Raw genomic sequence first — 20,625 nt, 5'->3', positions numbered from 1 at the left:
CTCCCCCTACTTTTTCGGAAATTCTGTTAAAAATCGCGCAACATTTTGGCGTCCTGCTACTCAGGCCAGGAATATAGTATATGCATATGATTAGTATGTGTGGATAGAAAACACTCAGACGTTTCCAAAACTGTTTAAATCACGGCTGTGACTATAACAGAACGTCTGTTTCATCGAAAAGCGCAGGAAAATCTGATCACTGGAGATGGAAAAAATATCCATGCGCCACTCCCAGGAATTGTTGAAGGTGAACCGTATTAAATGAGGCCGAGCTTGCAGTACCTACAGCTTCCACAGGAGGTATAGAGTCTCCTCATTTGATTCTGATTTGATTCTTGGTAGATCCGACCAAAGGAACCGATTCCCTCCGACCACCAACCCGAGGCATTGTCTTTGTGTTTTTCGGACATTTTTCCACACGGCCAGCTATCGAATTTACATCGCCTCCTGATGATTTTTATAGCTTATTAACGTGTAGTTATACCTAAAGTTGCATTAGAAAGGTATTTCGAAGTGTTTTGTGAAAGTTTATCGTCGAATTTTTAACTTTTAAAAAATGACGTTACGTTATGAAACGATATTTTTTTCCGTTTATCACACAGTCTTCATAGATCGATATCTAGGCTATATATGGACCGATTTAATCCAAAAAAAGACCCAGTATTGATTATGGGACATCAAGGTGTGCAAAGAAAGAAGATGGTCAAAGGTAATTAATGTTTTATATTTTATTGTGCGGTTTGTGTAGCGCCGACTATGCTAATTCTTTTGTTTACATCCCCTACGGGTCTTTTGGGGTGTTGCATGCTATCAGATAATAGCTTCTCATGCTTTCGCCGAAAAGCATTTTAAAAATCTGACTCGGTGGCTAGATTCACAATGACTGTAGCTTTATTTCAATACCAAGCATGTGTATTTTAATGAACGTTTGCGTTTTAACTAATACTATTAGCGTGTAGCGTAGCGCATTTGCATTTCCAGAGCTCTAGGTGGGACGTCTGCGTCTCAAGTAAGCTCAAGAGGTTAATGAGGCAAGGTCTAGATTTGATTCAAATCCAATTTTAGACAACTAACTTAACATTTCATCTTCCCCAACACATTCTCTTTGATTTGGATATTTTCCATACAACGTACAATGTATAAACATCAAACATCTACTAGGAAAACTCTTCACGTTACAATGTTTTTGTAATAATGTCATCTATTAACCTCTACTACAAAACAAAAATGACATACATTTCCACATTCCATCTATCGCCATGACCACCATTGTGGCTGACGGAAACCATTTTTCCAAAGTGCCTTTATTTCATGTTTAATGTTCTGAGGCTGGTTCTCCATAGTAACAGGACAAAGGAATTTGTCTATGGCATGACAAATTTGTCTGTGGCCGGGGGCGTGAGGGGTCATAAAACCCCCCACATCTTCAGACCCCTAGATCTCTCCTCCTCTGTTGGGGTTGAGAGATAATCTGTAGGGTTGTGGTCTCCTGTAACCTGACCTGGTCACGATAGTCATGACAACATACATTAAAACCTCTTGGGGCTAGGGGGCACTATTTTCATTTTAGGAAAAAATAACGTTCCCAAAGTAAACGGGCTATTTCTCAGGACCGAAGGCTAGAATATGCATATAATTGACAGTTTAGGATAGAAAACACTCTAAAGTTTCCAAAACTGTAAATATATTGTCTGTGAGTATAACAGAACTGATATTGCAGGCGAAAGCTTAAGAAAAATCCAATCAGGAAGTGACTCATGTTTTGAAACCGTTGTGTTCCTATGCATCCCTATTGGCCACTGAAAGGGATATCAACCAGATTCCTTTTTCTACGTATTCCCCAAGGTGTCTACAGCATTTTAATTATCGAATAGATATTTGAAAAACACCTTGAGGATTGATTATAAAAACGTTTGCCATGTTTCTGTCGATATTATGGATCTAATTTGGAATTTTTTTCCTGCATTGTCGTGACTGCAATTTCCGGTGGATTTCTCAACATAACGTGACCAACAAACGGAGGTATTTTCGCAATAAAAATAATCTTTATGGAACAAAACGAACATTTGCTGTCTAACTGAGAGTCTCCTGAGTGAAAACATCCGAAGCTCATCAAAGGTAAATGATTAATTTGATTGCTTTTCTGATTTTCGTGACCAAGCTTCCTGCTGCTAGCTGGACATAATGCTATGCTAGGCTATCGATAAACTTACACAAATGCTTGTCTTGCTTTGGCTGTGAAGTATCATTTCAAAATCTGAGATGACAGGGTGATTAACAAAAGGCTAAGCTGTGTTTCACTATATTTCACTTGTGATTTCATGAAAATGAATATTTTCTAGTAAGATTTTTTGACCTTTGCGTTATGCTAATTAGTGTAGTTGATGACAATTCTCCCAGTGGCCAGAAATGGCCAGTGTCGGCCGGGTTAGGGGAGGGTTTGGCCAGGATAGGCCGTCATTCTAAATAAGAATTTGTTCTTAACTGACTTGCCTAGATAAATGAAGGTTAAATAAATAAATTGTGCTCTCCAGTAGCGGTGCGTGGGTAAAATCACTAAGGAAGCCAAACCAGGAAAAAAAAGCCATATTACAACCTATGTGTTGTGATAATTGCGTTGTTTGATCTATAACTTGTTAGTTCATATGCCTTGACACCGTGATATATAGGTCTAAGGCCGAGACAATAATAAGGAAGACACAGTGGCAGAATAAATTCAACCACATCTTTGTTTCATCACAAAAACATAGAGCAACATCTGTCCGGGTAAGTCCACAAAACGTTTTGCATGTAACAAACATTTAATTGTATGTCCTACAGCAAGGTCAAGCAAATTCATTTTTCCAACACTTTCGACTACTAAACAACTATTGATTTAGAACCACAGAGAGTTACTGCAAGTCACAAAGAAAACAGGAGCTGACTCCACTATCCCAGCACCATTTCAACTTCAAAAGTTCAACATCATCAAATCACCTATGCTTAGTCTAATACAGTAACAACTAAAAGATACCAAAATATATTTAGTCCAATCATCGTAAAGTAAATATGATGTAGCTGTCCATGGTGGCAAGTAGAAAAAAAATGTGTTGACTCATAGACTAGATGTAACAGTAAATGTAAATCCAACTTAAATTAATATGATTATATTACATTTGGTATGGTTACATAAAACAGATGGTTACTTAATAAGGCAAAAAAATCTAAAGTAGGGTGGGTGGTAGGGGTGGATGGGTGAGTGTATAAAAATCTAAAGTAGGGTGGGTGGTAGGGGTGGATGGGTGAGTGTATAATGCGAACGTCTAGCAACCCAAAGGTTACAAGTTTGAATCTCATCACGGACAAATTTAGCTGATTATCAACATTTCAACTACTTACTAGTTTTTAGATACTTTGCAACTACTTAACATGTTAAATAATCCTTCCCCTAACACTAACCTTTACCCTTTTGGCTAAATGAAAAATAGGGGTAGGGTTGTAGAGAATCGTAGGACCATGAATATAATAAGAAACCTTAGGAGCAGGCTTAAGGCCGGTAGCAACCACTACAGAATGTCTGGTCAGAACAAGAATAAGGCGGATGACCAGGTTAAGGGGAGTTTCATGGAAAAAGATGTCCACATTCACATTCACACATCACACACACAGCAGAGTTTGTTGATGATCTCAGCACGGCAGATGACTGAGGTTCGGTGGCAGGCCTCGACAAAGCACTCAGGACTAGAGACCACAGGTGTGCAGCAGCAGATCTCAATGAAGCATTCTGGACTTCAGATGGCGAGACTGCCCCATCGGCAGCAGGAGAGGCCCCAGGGACAGGAGTTGGGGTCGGCTGGATCTCCACAGCAGCAACGGGTGGAAATCTCAGGAAAATAGACGACTGGACCACCACATTAGCAAAAGGAGAGGGCTCTGGGACCGGAGGTGAGATCAGCTGGATCCCCACAGCAGCAACAGGCGAATATCTCAGGACAGGAGACAGCTGCACATCTGAAAGAGAGGTAGAAAAAGACCCAAAGGTAGGAGAGAGCTGGACCCTGGGTCCATGAAAACCTGACTGAGTGCCCAGAGCTGTTGACTGGGCTACAGACAGTGAGCTAGGGGATGTTAGATTCATGAGGATAGAAAGCTCTGGGCCTACTGGGCTTGGAAACTGGGGACCCAGCTTAGTAAGAAACTGGGAAGCCACTAAGTCATCAGGGAACTGAGGGCTAAGATACTCTGGAGCTACTGGGGCTATAGACTGAGGGCTTAGTAGGGCAGAAAGTGAGGTATCTCCTACGACAGAGCACTAAACTCCTCAGTAAGGAAGGTACCCCATGGAGACATCAGGAGGGTTCCCCATGGGGACGTCAGGAGGGTCTCCCAAGGCTGGACCTAGCAGGAAATAGTTCGGAGGGGCTAGCAAGAACCCCAGGGCTGAGACCGGCTGGTTCCACCAGGAAAGGAATGATAGTGCCTGGACAGCAGACACAGACCGAGCCACTACAGCAGAGCCTGGAGGAGCTCCCAGGGAGGAGCAGGGAGAGGTCTTTAGACAGCAGCAGGCTGGATGTCAAAGGTAGGACTAAGCAGATCCCACCAGACAGGGACCCGGAGAGGTCTGAGTGGCAGGGCTGGACTTGGTGCCTTCAGCAGCTACAGACAGGGTTCCCACATTATGGACCAACTGACATTCAGAGGTGTCAGCTGGAGTAGGAGTAGGCTTCTCCCTCAGGGTGGTATCTTCTCTGTCCCTGGAGAAGGCTGTAGGTCTTCCTGCTCGCAAACAGGCAGGGAGGTAAGGATTCATCTTTGGTCCAAAACAGGGGTCGGCAGAACTTCTATCACTGGACACGGCAATGGCACAATAGTGGGAACTAGTTGAGACTCTGCGACAGGAGCTGGCTGAAGCACAGCTGTTGGAGTGGCGAGCTGAAGCTCCATGGCTGGGGTCGGCTGCAGCTCAGTGGTAGGGTGCTCTGCCAGGGTGAACTCTGGTAGCTCCTCTGGCCGTGGAGAAAGCTGTAGCACTGCTGGGAGGGACTCTACAGCAGGGGTCAGATCCAAGACCAGGGTCTGATGACGAAGCTGATGTGGAACATCACTGCGTCTCGGGCATCTTCTGATGTCTTGCGTCAATGAGCTAGTCACACTGGTGTCGCAGAACCTCATTCTGGCGCTTATGGTGTAGTTTCTGTTGCATGAAAATCTCTGAGAGGATGTCATCAACGTCTTGGGCAGCTGGCCCCTGTTCTCCCCCTCTAAGACGTCTTTCAGTTATAAGAGGAGAGCACTGTTTAAGGACTGGCTGACCACTGGCAGTGTCCATCAGGTAAGTACGGTGGTCGGGTGGACTGTGGGAACCTTCCATCTTCATGACTGCTTCAATGAGCTCATCTATCTCATCACACTGGCTGTGCAAATGCAGTGAGACCTCTCCGGTTGTCGCTGGTGGTCCATGCTCAGGTTGACGCTGATCCCAGTGATCTCTGGTCGAGGTTAGCCTGAGGTGGATTAGCAACCAATGAAAAGGCTGAGGCTCTGTCCTCTATTCTGCTGATCAACTTGGGTGGTGACTTGGGCCAATGATGAGTTGTTGAAGGGGATGACGGCCACATTTACTGCAGTATATACCCTCTCAAGTGCTCAAGAAAACCCTCTAGCAGTAAGCAGTAGCGTAAAAAGAGGGGTTGGCGGGTGGAGGGACACAATGCAGATAGTCCGTTTAGCCAATGTGCGGGAGCACTGGTTGTCACGAACCGGCTCAAAGCCCGTAACAAAGGGAGACAACGTGGAGATAAGGAGTAACAAAATATATATTTATTAACTAAAGCAACTAAGGAAAATATACAATGGTGTGTGTAATCAGTAATCAGTAGTGTAAGTGAGTGTTTTGCATGCATGAATGTGAGAATGCAGGGTGTTGAAAAGGTGCCAACGCAAACAAACAAAAGGCCACCAAGAACCACAACACAATCTACAAAGGTGTCTGCATGGAGAGAGTCTCCTCCATGAATGTGGAAGAGGTCTATTTATCCTGGGAGACACCTGGCCCAGGTGTTTCCCATAAAGCTGACGACCCTCCCAACTCCGCCCACCGGCATCCTAATAAGGAGACAAGAACAAAGACAGAATACGGCAGACAGAGTGGGAGGGTCGTCACAATACCCTCTCAAGTGCTCAAGAAAACCCTCTAGCAGTAAGCATTAGCGTAAAAAGAGGGGTTGGCGGGTGGAGGGACACAATGCAGATAGTCCGTTTAGCCAATGTGCGGGAGCACTGGTTGGTCGGGCCAATTGAGGTAGTATGTACATGAATGTATAGTTAAAGTGACTATGCATATAAGATAAACATAGAGTAGCAGCAGTGTAAAAGAGGGGTTGGGTGGGGGGCACACAATGCAAATAGTCCGGGTAACCATTTGGTTACCTGTTCAGGAATCTTATGGCCTGAGGGTATAAACTGTTGAGAAGCCTTTTTGTCCTGGACTTGGCACTCCGTTACCGCTTGCCATGCGGTAGTAGAGAGAACAGTCTATGACTGGGGTGGCTGGGGTCTTTGACCATTTTTAGGGCCTTCCTATGACACCGTCTGGTGTAGAGGTCCTGGATGGCAGACAGCTTTGCCCCAGTGATGTACTGGGCCGTACGTACTACCCTCTGAAGTGCCTTGCGGTCGGAGGCTGAGCAATTGCCGTACCAGGCAGTGATGCAACCGGTCAGGATGCCCTCGATGTTGCAGCTGTAGAACCTTTTGTGGATCTCAGGATCCATGCCAAATCTTTTTAGTTTCCTGAGGGGGAATCGGCTTTGTCGTTCCCTCTTCACAACTGTCTTGGTGTGTTTGGACCATTCTAGTTTGTTGTTGATGTGGACACCAAGGAACTTGAAGCTCTCAACCTGCTCCACTACAGCCCCGTCGATGAGAATGGGGACATGCTCGGCGCTCCTTTTCCTGTAGTCCACAATCATCTCCTTAGTCTTGGTTACGTTGAGGGATAGGTTGTTATTCTGGCACCACCCGTCCAGGTCTCTGACCTCCTCCCTATAGGCTGTCTCGTCATTGATCACTTCATTGATCACTCGTCATGTCTCGTGATCAGGCCTACCACTGTTGTGTCGTCTGCAAACTTAATGATGGTGTTAGAGTCGTGTCTGGCCATGCAGTCGTGGGTGAACAGGGAGTACAGGACGGGACTGAGCACGCACCCTGGGGAGCTCCAGTGTTGAGGATCAGCGTGGCAAATGTGTTGTTACCTACCCTCACCACCTGGGGGCGGCCCGTCAGGAAGTCCAGGATCCAATTGCAGAGGGAGGTGTTTAGTCCCAGGTTCCTTAGCTTAGTGATGAGCTTTAAGGGTGCTATGATGTTGAACGCTGAGCTGTAGTCAATGAATAGCATTCTCACATAGGTGTTCCTTTTGTCCAGGTGGGAAAGGGCAGTGTGGAGTGCAAGAGATTGCATCATCTGTGGATCTGTTTGGGTGGTATGCAAATTGGAGTGGGTCTAGGGTTTCTGGGATAATGGGTTTGATGTGAGCCATTACCAGCCTTTCAAAGCACTTCAAAGCACTTCATGGCTGGTCTGTAGTCATTTAGTCATTTAGGCAGGTTGCCTTTGTTTTCTTGGGCACAGGGACTATGGTGGTCTGCTTGAAGCATGATGGTATTAAAGACTCAATCAGGGACATGTTGAAAATGTCAGTGAAGACACCTGCCAGTTGATCAGCACATGCCCGGAGCACACATCAAATCAAATCAAATCAAATGTATTTATATAGCCCTTCGTACATCAGCTGATATCTCAAAGTGCTGTACAGAAACCCAGCCTAAAACCCCAAACAGCAAGCAATGCAGGTGTAGAAGCACGGTGGCTAGGAAAAACTCCCTAGAAAGGCCAAAACCTAGGAAGAAACCTAGAGAGGAACCAGGCTATGTGGGGTGGCCAGTCCTCTTCTGGCTGTGCCGGGTGGAGATTATAACAGAACATGGCCAAGATGTTCAAATGTTCATAAATGACCAGCATGGTCGAATAATAATAAGGCAGAACAGTTGAAACTGGAGCAGCAGCACAGTCAGGTGGAAGTTGAAACTGGAGCAGAAGCATGGCCAGGTGGACTGGGGACAGCAAGGAGTCATCATGTCAGGTAGTCCTGGGGCATGGTCCTAGGGCTCAGGTCAGTTGAAACTGGAACAGCAGCATGACCAGGTGGACTGGGGACAGCAAGGAGTCATCATGTCAGGTAGTCCTGGGGCATGGTCCTAGGGCTCAGGTCCTCCGAGAGAGAGAAAGAAAGAAAGAAAGAAGGAGAGAATTAGAGAACGCACACTTAGATTCACACAGGACACCGAATAGGACAGGAGAAGTACTCCAGATATAACAAACTGACCCCAGCCCCCGACACATAAACTACTGCAGCATAAATACTGGAGGCTGAGACAGGAGGGGTCAGGAGACACTGTGGCCCCATCCGAGGACACCCCGGACAGGGTCAAACAGGAAGGATATAACCCCACCCACTTTGCCAAAGCACAGCCCCCACACCACTAGAGGGATATCTTCAACCACCAACTTACCATCCTGAGACAAGGCTGAGTATAGCCCACAAAGATCTCCGCCACGGCACAACCCAAAGGGGGGCGCCAACCCAGACAGGATGACCACAACAGTGAATCAACCCACTCAGGTGACGCACCCCCTCCAGGGACGGCATGAGAGAGCCCCAGCAAGCCAGTGACTCAGCCCCTGTAATAGGGTTAGAGGCAGAGAATCCCAGTGGAAAGAGGGGAACCGGCCAGGCAGAGACAGCAAGGGCGGTTCGTTGCTCCAGAGCCTTTCCGTTCACCTTCCCACTCCTGGGCCAGACTACACTCAATCATATGACCCACTGAAGAGATGAGTCTTCAGTAAAGACTTAAAGGTTGAGACCGAGTTTGCGTCTCTGACATGGGTAGGCAGACCGTTCCATAAAAATGGAGCTCTATAGGAGAAAGCCCTGCCTCCAGCTGTTTGCTTAGAAATTCTAGGGACAATTAGGAGGCCTGCGTCTTGTGACCGTAGCATACGTGTAGGTATGTACGGCAGGACCAAATCAGAGAGATAGGTAGGAGCAAGCCCATGTAATGCTTTGTAGGTTAGCAGTAAAACCTTGAAATCAGCCCTTGCTTTGACAGGAAGCCAGTGTAGAGAGGCTAGCACTGGAGTAATATGATCAAATTTTTTGGTTCTAGTCAGGATTCTAGCAGCCGTATTTAGCACTAACTGAAGTTTATTTAGTGCTTTATCCGGGTAGCCGGAAAATAGAGCATTGCAGTAGTCTAACCTAGAAGTGACAAAAGCATGGATTAATTTTTCTGCATCATTTTTGGACAGAAAGTTTCTGATTTTTGCAATGTTACGTAGATGGAAAAAAGCTGTCCTCGAAATGGTCTTGATATGTTCTTCAAAAGAGAGATCAGGGTCCAGAGTAACGCCGAGGTCCTTCACAGTTTTATTTGAGACGACTGTACAACCATTAAGATTAATTGTCAGATTCAACAGAAGATCTCTTTGTTTCTTGGGACCTAGAACAAGCATCTCTGTTTTGTCCGAGTTTAATAGTAGAAAGTTTGCAGCCATCCACTTCCTTATGTCTGAAACACATGCTTCTAGCGAGGGCAATTTTGGGGCTTCACCATGTTTCATTGAAATGTACAGCTGTGTGTCATCCGCATAGCAGTGAAAGTTTACATTATGTTTTCGAATAACATCCCCAAGAGGTAAAATATATATACCACATCCACATCCTGGTAATCCATCTGGCCCCGCAGCCTTGTGTATGTTAACCTGTTTAAAGGTCTTACGTCGGCTACGGGCAGTATTTTGACATCCGGATGAAAAGCCCAAAGTAAACTGCAATTAATATTACAAAGTATATCTGACTCTATTTAACATTATAGTAAAACGATGTGTAATCAAATATTATGTGTTTAGCTGACTAAGATCAAGAAAGGGTCATGAGAAGCGAATATCAAAGCAAGTGTTATTTAATAACTTTGTAAAATGAATGGATTCGCAAATTAGGCATGAAGTTTAATATCAAAGCAATACTGACATGAACAAAACATATTTTTAGGCATATATCCCAAGGTTAACTTGAAAGACGAAGCATGAGTCATACAGCTGCAAAGACATTTTGCACATGATCAAACAGGCTTTTTATATGTCAAGATGAGATTAGTGTAACTTTCTCAGAACTGCTATCAGCTACCCAACACTGCCTAGATGTTGCTCTGTTGTCTTCGCAGTCGAACCGTCTGCTAGCAGTTCCTCTTTATCTGGTCACTTCTCCATGATGATTATCAGTGACCTTGTGTTCACTTCACTCAGCAGACCTGGGTCATCTACTCTATTCCCCTTTCCTCTCACAGTAACTTTCACTCACATCTAGTTCCTCTTTACCCTTCCTTGACCCCTAGCATATACACTACCGGTCAAAAGTTTTAGAGCACCTACTCATTCAAGTGTTTTTCTTTATTTTTAGTATTTTCTACATTGTAGAAAAATAGTGAAGACATGAAAACTATTGAAATAACACATGGAATCAGGTAGTAACTAAAAAAGTGTTAAACAAATCAAAATATATTTGATATTCTTCTAATAGCCACCCTTTGCCTTGATGACAGCTTTGCACACTCTTGGCATTCTCTCTACCAGCTTCACCTGGAATGCTCTTCCAACAGTCTTAAAGAAGTTTCCACATATGCTGAGCACTTGTTGGCTGCTATTCCTTCACTCTGCAGTCCGACTCATACCAAACCATCTCAATTTGATTGAGATCAGGGGATTGTGAGGCCAGGTCATCTGCTGCCGCACCCCATCACTTTCCATCTTGGTAAAATAGCCCTTACACAGCCTGGAGGTGTGTTGGGTCATTGTCCTGTTGAAAAACATATGATAGTCCCGTTAAGCGCAAACCAGATGTGATGGCATATCGAAGCAGAATGCTGTGGTAGCTATGCTGGTTAAGTGTGCATTGAATACTAAATAAATCACTGACAGTGTCACCAGCAAAGCACCCCACACCATTACACCTCCTCCTCCATGCTTTACGGTGGGACATACACATGCGGAGATCATCCGTTCACCCATGCCGCGTCTCACAAAGACACGGCAGTTGGAACCAAAAATATCAAATTTGGACTCCAGACCAAAGGACAAATTTCCACTAGTCTAATGTCCATTGCTTGTTTTCTTGGCCCAAGCAAGTCTCTTCTTCTTATTGGTGTCATTTAGTAGTGGTTTCTTGGCAGCATTTTGACCATGAAGGCCTGATCACACAGTCTCCTCTGAACAGTTGATGTTGAGATGTGTCTGTTGCTTGAACTCTGTGAAGCATTTGTGTGAGCTACAATTTCTGAGGCTGGTAACTCTAATGAACCTCTTCTCTGCAGCAGAGGTAACTCTGGGTCTTCCATTCCTGTGGCGGTCCTCATGAGAACCAGTTTTATCATAACGCTTGATGGTTTTTGCGACTGCACTTGAAAAAGGTCTTGACATTTTCTGGATAGACTGACCATCATGTCTTAAAGTAATGATGGACTGTTGTTTCTCTTCGCTTATTTGAGCTGTTCCTGCCATAGATTGGCACTGGTATTTTTCCAAATAGGGCTATCGTCTGTATAGCACCCCTACCTTGTCACAACACAACTGATTGGCTCAAACGCATTAGGAAAGAAAGAAATTCCACAAACTAACTTTTAAGGAGGCACATCTGCCAATTGAAATGCAAGCTGTTTATCAAAAGAGAATTCCAAAAGTGTGCAAAGCTGTGATCATGGCAAAGGGTGGCTATTTGAAGAATATAAAATATAAAATGTTTTGGTTTGTTTAACACATTTTTGGTTACTACATGATTCCATATGTGTTATTTCATAGTTATATCTTCACTATTATACTACAATGTAGAAAATAGTAAAAATTAGTAGGTGTTCTTAAACTTTTGACCGGTAGTGTATATTCCTTCTACCTGTAAAGTGATCAATCATTTCTAGTATAGTAACATAAATACGTACATTTCAAGTAAGAATCCAACATAATTGCTTTATTTTATGCAATTAATGAGGACGTTGCATGCCCAAAAACAACACTGTCATGCGGAGAATAATGAGAATGAATAGTGTCTTATGAATTTCATACTTTAAATGTCAAGAATGGTGCCACTTACACGGACCAGTGTTTCTCAACCTCTGGTCCTTAAACCTGTGCTGGTCCCTGGGATGTTGCTGGCTGGTCCTTGAGCTATTTAACTGACTCCAATTTAGTCAGTTCTACAGTGATAGCTTTAATGTAGGCTGTCCCCCAAGGAGGAAAAACTAAAGCTTGCCGATCCTTGACACAAAGTGACAATAGTTTGCCGGTCCCTGGAATTAAGGTTGAGAAACAGTGCCCTAGACACACTCCTTTGTAATTCCCCCCTATCAAACATGCTATTTCCAATGTCATGATTAACATATTACTTACAATTTGTGCCCAATAGAAAATTAAGTTCTTGAATTACAAAGGACTTAAAATAAAAAAGGATAAACAATCAACATGAAAATAGGCAAAAGCTATACATTTTGATAGATAGATACTTTATTACATCCCGAGGGGAAAGTAGGTCTCTATATTTATATGAATGTCAGCTTTATTTCTACATTCATTTCTCTTATGATAATCATTAACAATCAGTAGCAAGTTCAGCTGCTTCATTTAGATGAACTAATGTAGAACATGTGATAGACTAGCTGTCCAGGGGGTGTGTTTGTACATCAAGCTGCCTCACGCTACAGAAACAGGAGGCAGGCTCCTGTTCTGTGGGCCATTCTGGCTCGCACAAGTTTACTCACTTAATGTTGAAAATGTGTCAACTGAGAGTTTACGTGATGCTTGTTTTAATACAAAGCATTGCAATCAACCCCAGTAAGCTGACAATTGACTGGGTCTAGAGATATATCTGATTTAATACCACAAATTTAACTGCATTATGATGCATTCACTTGATTAGCGCAAGCCACCGAGCGTGCCACTTGGTCGGAAGCAGGGTGAGATCATGGACTTTGACATTGAGTTAGGCCTACTTCTTCCCTGGCCAATCTCTGACTACTTTCTGCATTTGGTTGAGTCTTTTTGTGATCTTCTGCAGTCTGTCTTGTTTCTCCTTAACCTTGCGTCGCTCATCGGGGAGTAGTTCCTCTCCTCTTGCCATCTTCTCTAGAAGCTCAGACTCATATTTCATTTTCTTCAACCCTACGATGCGATCTTCGAAGCCTGGCTTGCGTTGGTCCTCTTCTGTGCGAATGAGTATCTCGATGTACTCCACAGTGGAGAGAGAGCTTGGCTTCAGTGCAATCTCATTCAGCCTCTTAAGACAATTGGAGGACAGCTTGATCAAGTATTTCAGCTTGTCCTCGATTACAATGTACTCATCTTCAATCTTCTCCAGCATCTGCTTGTTGTTCATAAACTTGCCCTGTGCCTTCATGAAGTTGTCCTTCAACTCTTTAATGGTCTTTTTCTCTGTCTTAGTTTCATATGTCCATAAGGCTTTTTCCTTGTCGTGGTTAAGGTAAGAGCAGTTTCCTGGACACATGACACAGTTACCATAACCATCCATCACGGCACATTTTTTGGTGTCATCCTCGTTAGGCAGAAAGCAGCTGGTGTGGCATGTGAACTTGCAAACAATGCAGTTTGTAGCAAAACAACTTAATTTGGTTCTCTTCGCAACTAGAACCTCTACCTCTGTCTCAAAGTCTTGGTTCTGTTTCATGTTCTCGTCCTCGTTCTGCAGGCACTGTTCGAACATTTTGATCTCATTCAGCTTTGACAAACCTGCTGTGATCTGAGGGGTCAATCGTGTCATGGCCTTCTCCAAACGCTCACGTTCTTCCAACACTTTCTTGGTCATTGTTAGATCTTTGCTCTCATTGCTTTCCAAGGCTTTGAAGAAAGCTTTCATCTGCTTAAAAGTTGACCTCCAGACAATCTTCTCTAGTCCTTCCTCATTATCATCCTCTGAACCATCTCCTTCAGAGATTATGTCTTCTTCTATTTTCTGAGAGAGCAGAACTGAATTGTTGAATTTGAAATGGGTTGGGAGTCCCTTATTATTTTTTTTACAGGGAAGGTCCGCAGCTTGGATGGCCTCCAGCACAGGTATGTCCTTCCCATCAGCAAACGTCACAAGCATCAGGATGTTATCAGCAATGTCCTTTCCAAAAATTGACAGGATGGAGTCAAATATGTATTTCTGATTGGCACTGAGACGAGCAAGGGATGCCTGCACTACAAAGCAGACTGCATCAATGTGATCAATCCCTAAAGGATTACACAAGAATTCCTTGACTTGCTGTGTGATTAGTTTATCATGTGCCATTCCTCTAGTGTCTCCGAACCCTGGTGTGTCAATAATGGTCAGAGAATACGGAATCTGAAAGCCTGGCTGGTTGTAGAGCTCGTATGATGTTACGATTGATGTCTGGCTCTCAGCCTGTGACCTGTTGGTCACCTCATGGATGAGCTTAAAGCGGTAGTGATCTTCCCACTTCACCCCGAGAATGTAGTTGATCATGACATTGACCAGAGTGGTTTTTCCTGCACCTGTGGACCCCAGAAGCAGGATTACCTTGTTATTCCCTTTCTCAACTTTCCCTCCAAATGTGTACTGTTCAAAACGGTCCATTACATCCAACTTCTGTTCCAGATTCAGCCTATAGATTGACGGGTTGCCTTTCTTAACCTTCTCTGATTTCTTCAGAAATTCCTCACTTCTTGCTCCTGTTGATTGGCTCCTCTTCGGTTGGGCGTCAGAAGCCCTGATGGTAGTCAGCACTGCCTCAGGACTGGGTAGACTCTTCCCTGCTTCGCCACAGTTAGCAGAGACTCTGACACTGTATGCAGTTTCAGGCTTTAGACCTTCCAGTGTGCACTCTCTGGTGGTGGTTTTGATGGTGTGCCACATTTTATTGTCAACAGACTTCGCACACTCTCTGTAGTCAGTCTCATAGCCTATGACTTCAACATCATCTCCCACCATGGTAGGAATGTCCCAGTTCACTCTGATACTTTCATATTCCAGGTTTTTATCTGTGGGTGGTCCAGGGGGGCTACATGGGCGGGTCCTGGAGTATTCTGTCCGTTCAAACGTCTGATGGTGACCTGGTTAGTGGTAGCATCAGCTTTGATCTCTGTCCACTCAGATTCAGCCTGCACAGCCTGGTACAAAACCTGGTACGACTCCACAGACTTGACGCCAAGGTGGGGAGGGTTGATTTGAAGGTGGACACAGTCATGCTCCAGACTCTTGATGGTGGGGACACCTGGCTTTGATGGCAGTTCAAACTGGGGACTCAACAGTGTCCCTCTCTCATAGACATGGATGGAGGATGCAGTGATGCATTTGCTTGGAATCGATGCAATGCAGAATGCAATATTTTCTCTGTCTTTGTTTGACTCTTTGAAGTCTAGGAACAGTTGTATGATTTGCCTGGTTAGGGTGGTTACCTCCCCGAGCGAAACCACTTTTCTGCTGCTGATTTCCCAACTGCGTTGGGGTCGTATGGTATCACTGAAGAATCACTCTTTGATTCTTTCAGCAAGTAGTTCTCCAAGTCTACCAAATACTCATCTTTGTCCTTCAAAGAGGAGAATGCAAAGCACACTACATGATCTTTAGCTTGATCAAGCACTATTCCATCCAATTCACTACTTGAGTACACAACTTGTACCTCTTTCATTATGTCAAGGTAAGAGCTGACAACATTCATCTCTCTCTCTGTCATCCAGGTATGTGATCATAAGGTCATTCTGGAATGGAGAGCGTTCCTTACTGTTGAGCATTTTTATCAGCTCTTCTTCTTCCATGCCTCCTCCTCTTATGTTGGGAAGAACCTTGCAAAGACCTTTCTGGAAAACCAGCTTGTACTCTGAGCACAAGTCCCTGAACTTGCTGAGCTTGGCTTTGATTTCAGGGAACTTGATAGCCATGCCTTCCATCATCAAGTCCCGGAATAGTACATCAGTGTTGTCCAGCCCGTCTAAGATTCGCTGTGCGCGACACACCAGGTTAACACTGATCTGCCTGACTAGCTGGGCCGCTGCAGAGTCCAGGTTCTTGAGAGGATAGAGCCAGACAGTCATGGGCACAGCATGTTCTCCCTTTACCCCTAACAGACGTGGCAGGCCGGCATACAGCCTGGTGGCATCTTCAAATGTGACAGGGTTGTTTTCTAGTGCAAAATCACCATGGAAAGTGCAGCTGAATGTATTGGCCTGTTGCTGCTCTTCCTCGCTCATCTTCAGTGATGCCTGCCCTTCTATTGTTATGAGGGGAATCTTCTTTATTGTGGCTTGCAGGTTTCCCTGAATATCCTAGTGGTTTTCTCCTGAGGAAACCTCACGGTCAAAAACAAAGAAGGCTTGTGCACCGTAGAGAATGGCAGTCACCACATGACGGAAGACATTACAGTGTTTCACATTTCCTGCCGCCAGGTGGTCCATGGTCAGCTGCTTGAAGTGAGTGGTGGTACGGTACTGCAGAGAAACCCTAGACTGATGCTTTGAGGTCTTCTTATCATGTAGGAATTCAGCAAAACCCTTCACACTGACTAAGCCACCAAGGAAACTGGCCTCCAGAGATGCAGACACATTCAAAGCTTCTGACTTGGCTTCACTTGAGTCGGAAGCAATGATTTTGAAATCAGTGTTAGGTTGTGGAGAGACATTTATGTCTTTCTGTAGCATTTCAGAATCCCAGAGTGTGATACCTGCAGTTTAAAAAGAGAGAATGACAAATAAAATAAAATACAATTTAAATAACGATCTCCAACGTGTACAGTCGTGGCCAACATTTTTGAGAATGACACAAATATTAATTTTCACAAAGTCTGCTTCCTCAGTTTGTACGATGGCAATTTGCATAAACTCCAGAATGTTATAAAGAGTGATCAGATGAATTGAACTTAATTGAAAAGTCCCTCTTTGCCACGCAAATGAACTGAATCCCAAAAAACATTTCCACTGCATTTCAGCCCTGACACAAAAGGACCAGATGACATCATGTCAATGATTCTCTCGTTAACACAGGTGTGAGTGTTGACGAGCACAAGGCTGGAGATCACTCTGTCATGCCGATTGAGTTCGAATAACAGACTGGAAGCTTTTAAAAGGAGGGTGGTGCTTGGAATCATTGTTCTTCTCTGTCAATCATGGTTAACTGCAAGGAAACATGTGCCGTCATCATTGCTTTGCACAAAAAGGGCTTCACAGGCAAGGATATTGCTGCCAGTAAGATTGCACCTAAATCAACCATTTATCAGATCATCAAGAACTTCAAGGAGATCTGTACCATTGTTGTGAAGAAGGCTTCAGGGCGCCCAAGAAAGTCCAGCAAGCGCCAGGACCGTCACCTAAAGTTGATTCAGCTGCGGTTTGGGGCACCACCAGTACAGAGCTTGCTCAGGAATGGCAGCAGGCAGGTGTGAGTGCATCTGCACACACAGTGAGGTGAAGACTTTAGGAGGATGGCCTGGTGTCAAGAAGGGCAGCAAAGAAGCCACTTCTCTCCAGGAAAAACAACAGGGACAGACTGATATTCTGCAAAAGGTACAGGGATTGGACTGCTGAGGACTGGGATAAAGTCATTTTCTCTGATGAATCCCCTTTCTGATGGTTTGGGGCATCCGGAAAAAAGCTTGTCCGGAGAAGTCAAGGTTAGCGATACCATCAGTCTTGTGTCATGCCAACAGTAAAGCATCCTGAGACCATTCATGTGGGGGGGGTTGCTTCTCAGCCAAGGGAGTGGGCTCACTCACAATTTTGCCTAAGAACACAGCCATGAATATAGAATGGTACCAACACATCCTCCGAGAGCAACTTCTCCCAAACCTCCAGGAACAGTTTGGTGACGAACAATGACTTTTCCAGCATGATGGAGCACCTTGCCATAAGGCAAAAGTGATAACTAAGTGGCTCGGGGAACAAAACATTGATATTTTGGGTCCATGGCCAGGAAACTCCCCAGACCTTAATCCCATTGAGAACTTGTGGTCAATCCTCAAGAGGCGGGTGGACAAACCAAAACCCACAAATTCTGCCAAACTCCACGCATTGATTATGCAAGAATGGGCTGCCATCAGTCAGAATGTGGCCCATAAGTTAATTGACAGCATGCCAGGGCGGATTGCAGAGGTCTTGAAAACTAAGGGTTGACACTGCAAATATTGACTTTTTGCATCAACTTCATGTAATTGTCAATAAAAGCCTATGACACTTATGAAATGCTTGTAATTATACTTCAGTATTCCATAGTAACATCTGACAAAAAAATCTAAAGACACTGAAGCAGCAGACTTTGTGAAAATTCATATTTGTGCCATTCTCAAAACTTTTGGCCAGGACTGGTACATGCAGAATTGTTTATACATGTAAACATGGTTTCATTCAAAGAATGAATTGAAGATAAATTTTACTCATCAAAGTAATTATTCTAGGTGACATGACAACAGTTGTTAGAAAAGCTACACCTATCTTTGCCATTAATCACTTCTGTAACAGCATGACTATATATGACTACATCAAAATGTTGCGGGTTCTCTAGATTTTCTAACTCTGATGACCATAGAGATGTAGAAGACAGCTCATCTTTGCCATGGATGCTTTTGTGACAGCATCTGTAGTGCCATTAAGGGCTATCCATTTGAAAGTAGTCCATTTTTTCTTCTTGTACTTTCATAAGTGCATTGGCAGTTTGTAAAAAAAAAACTGAAGTGCTACAGTTTGTATAGTCTGAACAGGTATAAAGCCAAGGTTGGTGATTTACAGCCACCTGCAGTTATGGAATGTTTGTCAGAAGAATAATTCATTGGCTGACCCCTCCTGCTGACCTGAATGGGAATTCTGTTATCCTTCCTTAAAGGAGCTAAATATAAAAAAATTGAAATGTGATTTAAGAAAATGTCCATAAAATGTCTGCATTAATAATAAAATAAAATTATAGTGTTTCACAAAAAAAAATTCACAAACAAATTATTTAGGCCCACATATCAGCACAACCAACAACGGAAAACTGACAATGAATGTAATAGTTTTCTGTACCTGGAATGAGGACATCCCTGCGACAGTCATACAGCATCCCCAGCTGGAATGGTCGGCCCAGAGAGGCTGTCTCAATGGTCTCAGAGTCAGACATGACTCCCGTGTTCTGAAAACACATCAGAGCAGGGAATTATGCACGGCTATATATACTTCAGAACTACTGTATAGTAGAAACATGAAGATGAATGCAGGGCTTTACATCTAGGGGAGTCAAACTTTAGGTTGAAATAACAAAGGTACAAAAAACAGACATAAGAGGACATCATCTGAATCACTCACATTTCTGCCTCCGCCTCAGTCTTGTATTGTTCTCCTGGGATGGGAGGCGAGCCCTAGAGCCTTGATGCACAGCGTTCCATTCGGCAGGCTGCGCCTCTGTAATGGGGAAACATCAGAAAAAATAAAGATAATGTAGTATAAATGCTGTTCTTCAGTCATAAACATTATCCCAAGTGAGCATGATCTCTGTGGTCTCAGAGTCCACAATGTCATGGGAACCTTGTGTTAAGTTCATTTCAAGAACTACACACTGTTTTTCTGCTAGTGTAATTATAATTGTGTAAGTAGATCTAGCTGTTCTGTCATAATACAATAGAGACAGTAGATCTAGCTGTTCTGTCATAATACAATATAGACAGTAGATCTAGCTGGTCTGTCATAATTTAATAGAGGCAGTAGATCTAGCTGGTCTGTCATAATACAATATAGACAGTAGATCTAGCTGGTCTGTCATAATATAATAGAGGCAGTAGATCTAGCTGGTCTGTCATAATACAATATAGACAGTAGATCTAGCTAGCTGGTCTGTCATAATATAATATAGACAGTAGATCTAGCTGGTCTGTCATAATATAATAGAGACAGTAGATCTAGCTGGTCTGTCATAATATAATAGAGACAGTAGATCTAGCTGGTCTGTCATAATATAATAGAGACAGTAGATCTAGCTGGTCTGTCATAATATAATAGAGACAGTAGATCTAGCTGGTCTGTCATAATATAATAGAGACAGTAGATCTAGTAATATAATAGATCTAGCTGGTCTGTCATAATATAATAGAGACCTAGAGACAGTAGATCTAGCTGGTCTGTCAGATAATATAGACAGTAGATCTAGCTGGTCTGTCATAATATAATAGAGACAGTAGATCTAGCTGGTCTGTCATAATATAATAGAGACTGTTGATCTAGCTGGTCTGTCATAATATAATAGAGACAGTAGATCTAGCTGGTCTGTCATAATTTAATAGATACAGTAGATCCAGCTGGTCTGTCATAATATAAAAGAGACAGCAGATCTAGCTGGTCTGTCATAATACAATAGAGACAGTATTTCTAGCTGGTCTGGCATAATACAATAGAGAATGTAGATCTAGCTGGTCTGTCATAACATAATAAATACAGTAAATCTAGCTTGTCTGTCATAATATAATAGAGAAAGTAGATCTAGCAGGTCTGTCATAATATAATAGAGACATAGAGTCAGTAGATCTAGCTGGTCTGTCATAATATAATAGAGACAGCAGA

The 20,625-nt window shown here is 43.6% G+C and overlaps 2 protein-coding genes across 2 annotated transcripts; both read right to left on the bottom strand.

Moving 5' to 3' along the window:
• Positions 1–12,712: 12,712 nt before the first annotated feature.
• Positions 12,713–15,135, bottom strand: LOC121841658. The gene has a single exon (XM_042311437.1). It carries the CDS (start codon positions 15,038–15,040, stop codon positions 13,079–13,081), a length of 1,962 nt encoding a protein of 653 aa, XP_042167371.1. The 5' UTR covers positions 15,041–15,135; the 3' UTR covers positions 12,713–13,078.
• Position 15,136: 1 nt separating this feature from the next.
• On the bottom strand, positions 15,137–19,553 carry LOC121841659 (stonustoxin subunit alpha-like). Its single transcript, XM_042311438.1, is given in 3 exon segments — positions 15,137–16,769; positions 19,099–19,204; positions 19,378–19,553. Coding segments are annotated over 2 exon segments (1,119 nt in total). The 5' UTR covers positions 19,193–19,204; positions 19,378–19,553; the 3' UTR covers positions 15,137–15,744.
• Positions 19,554–20,625: the final 1,072 nt, after the last annotated feature.

Source organism: Oncorhynchus tshawytscha, linkage group LG33 (genome assembly GCF_018296145.1).
Source record: "Oncorhynchus tshawytscha isolate Ot180627B linkage group LG33, Otsh_v2.0, whole genome shotgun sequence".
NCBI lineage: Eukaryota > Metazoa > Chordata > Actinopteri > Salmoniformes > Salmonidae > Oncorhynchus > Oncorhynchus tshawytscha.
Note: the sequence above shows the minus strand (reverse complement) of the source record. Positions and strands in the feature narration are given on the sequence as shown.

Coding starts and splice junctions, on each gene's coding strand:
- LOC121841658 (XM_042311437.1), bottom strand. CDS start 15,040: ATGGTGGGAGATGATGTTGAAGTCATAGGCTATGAGACTGACTACAGA.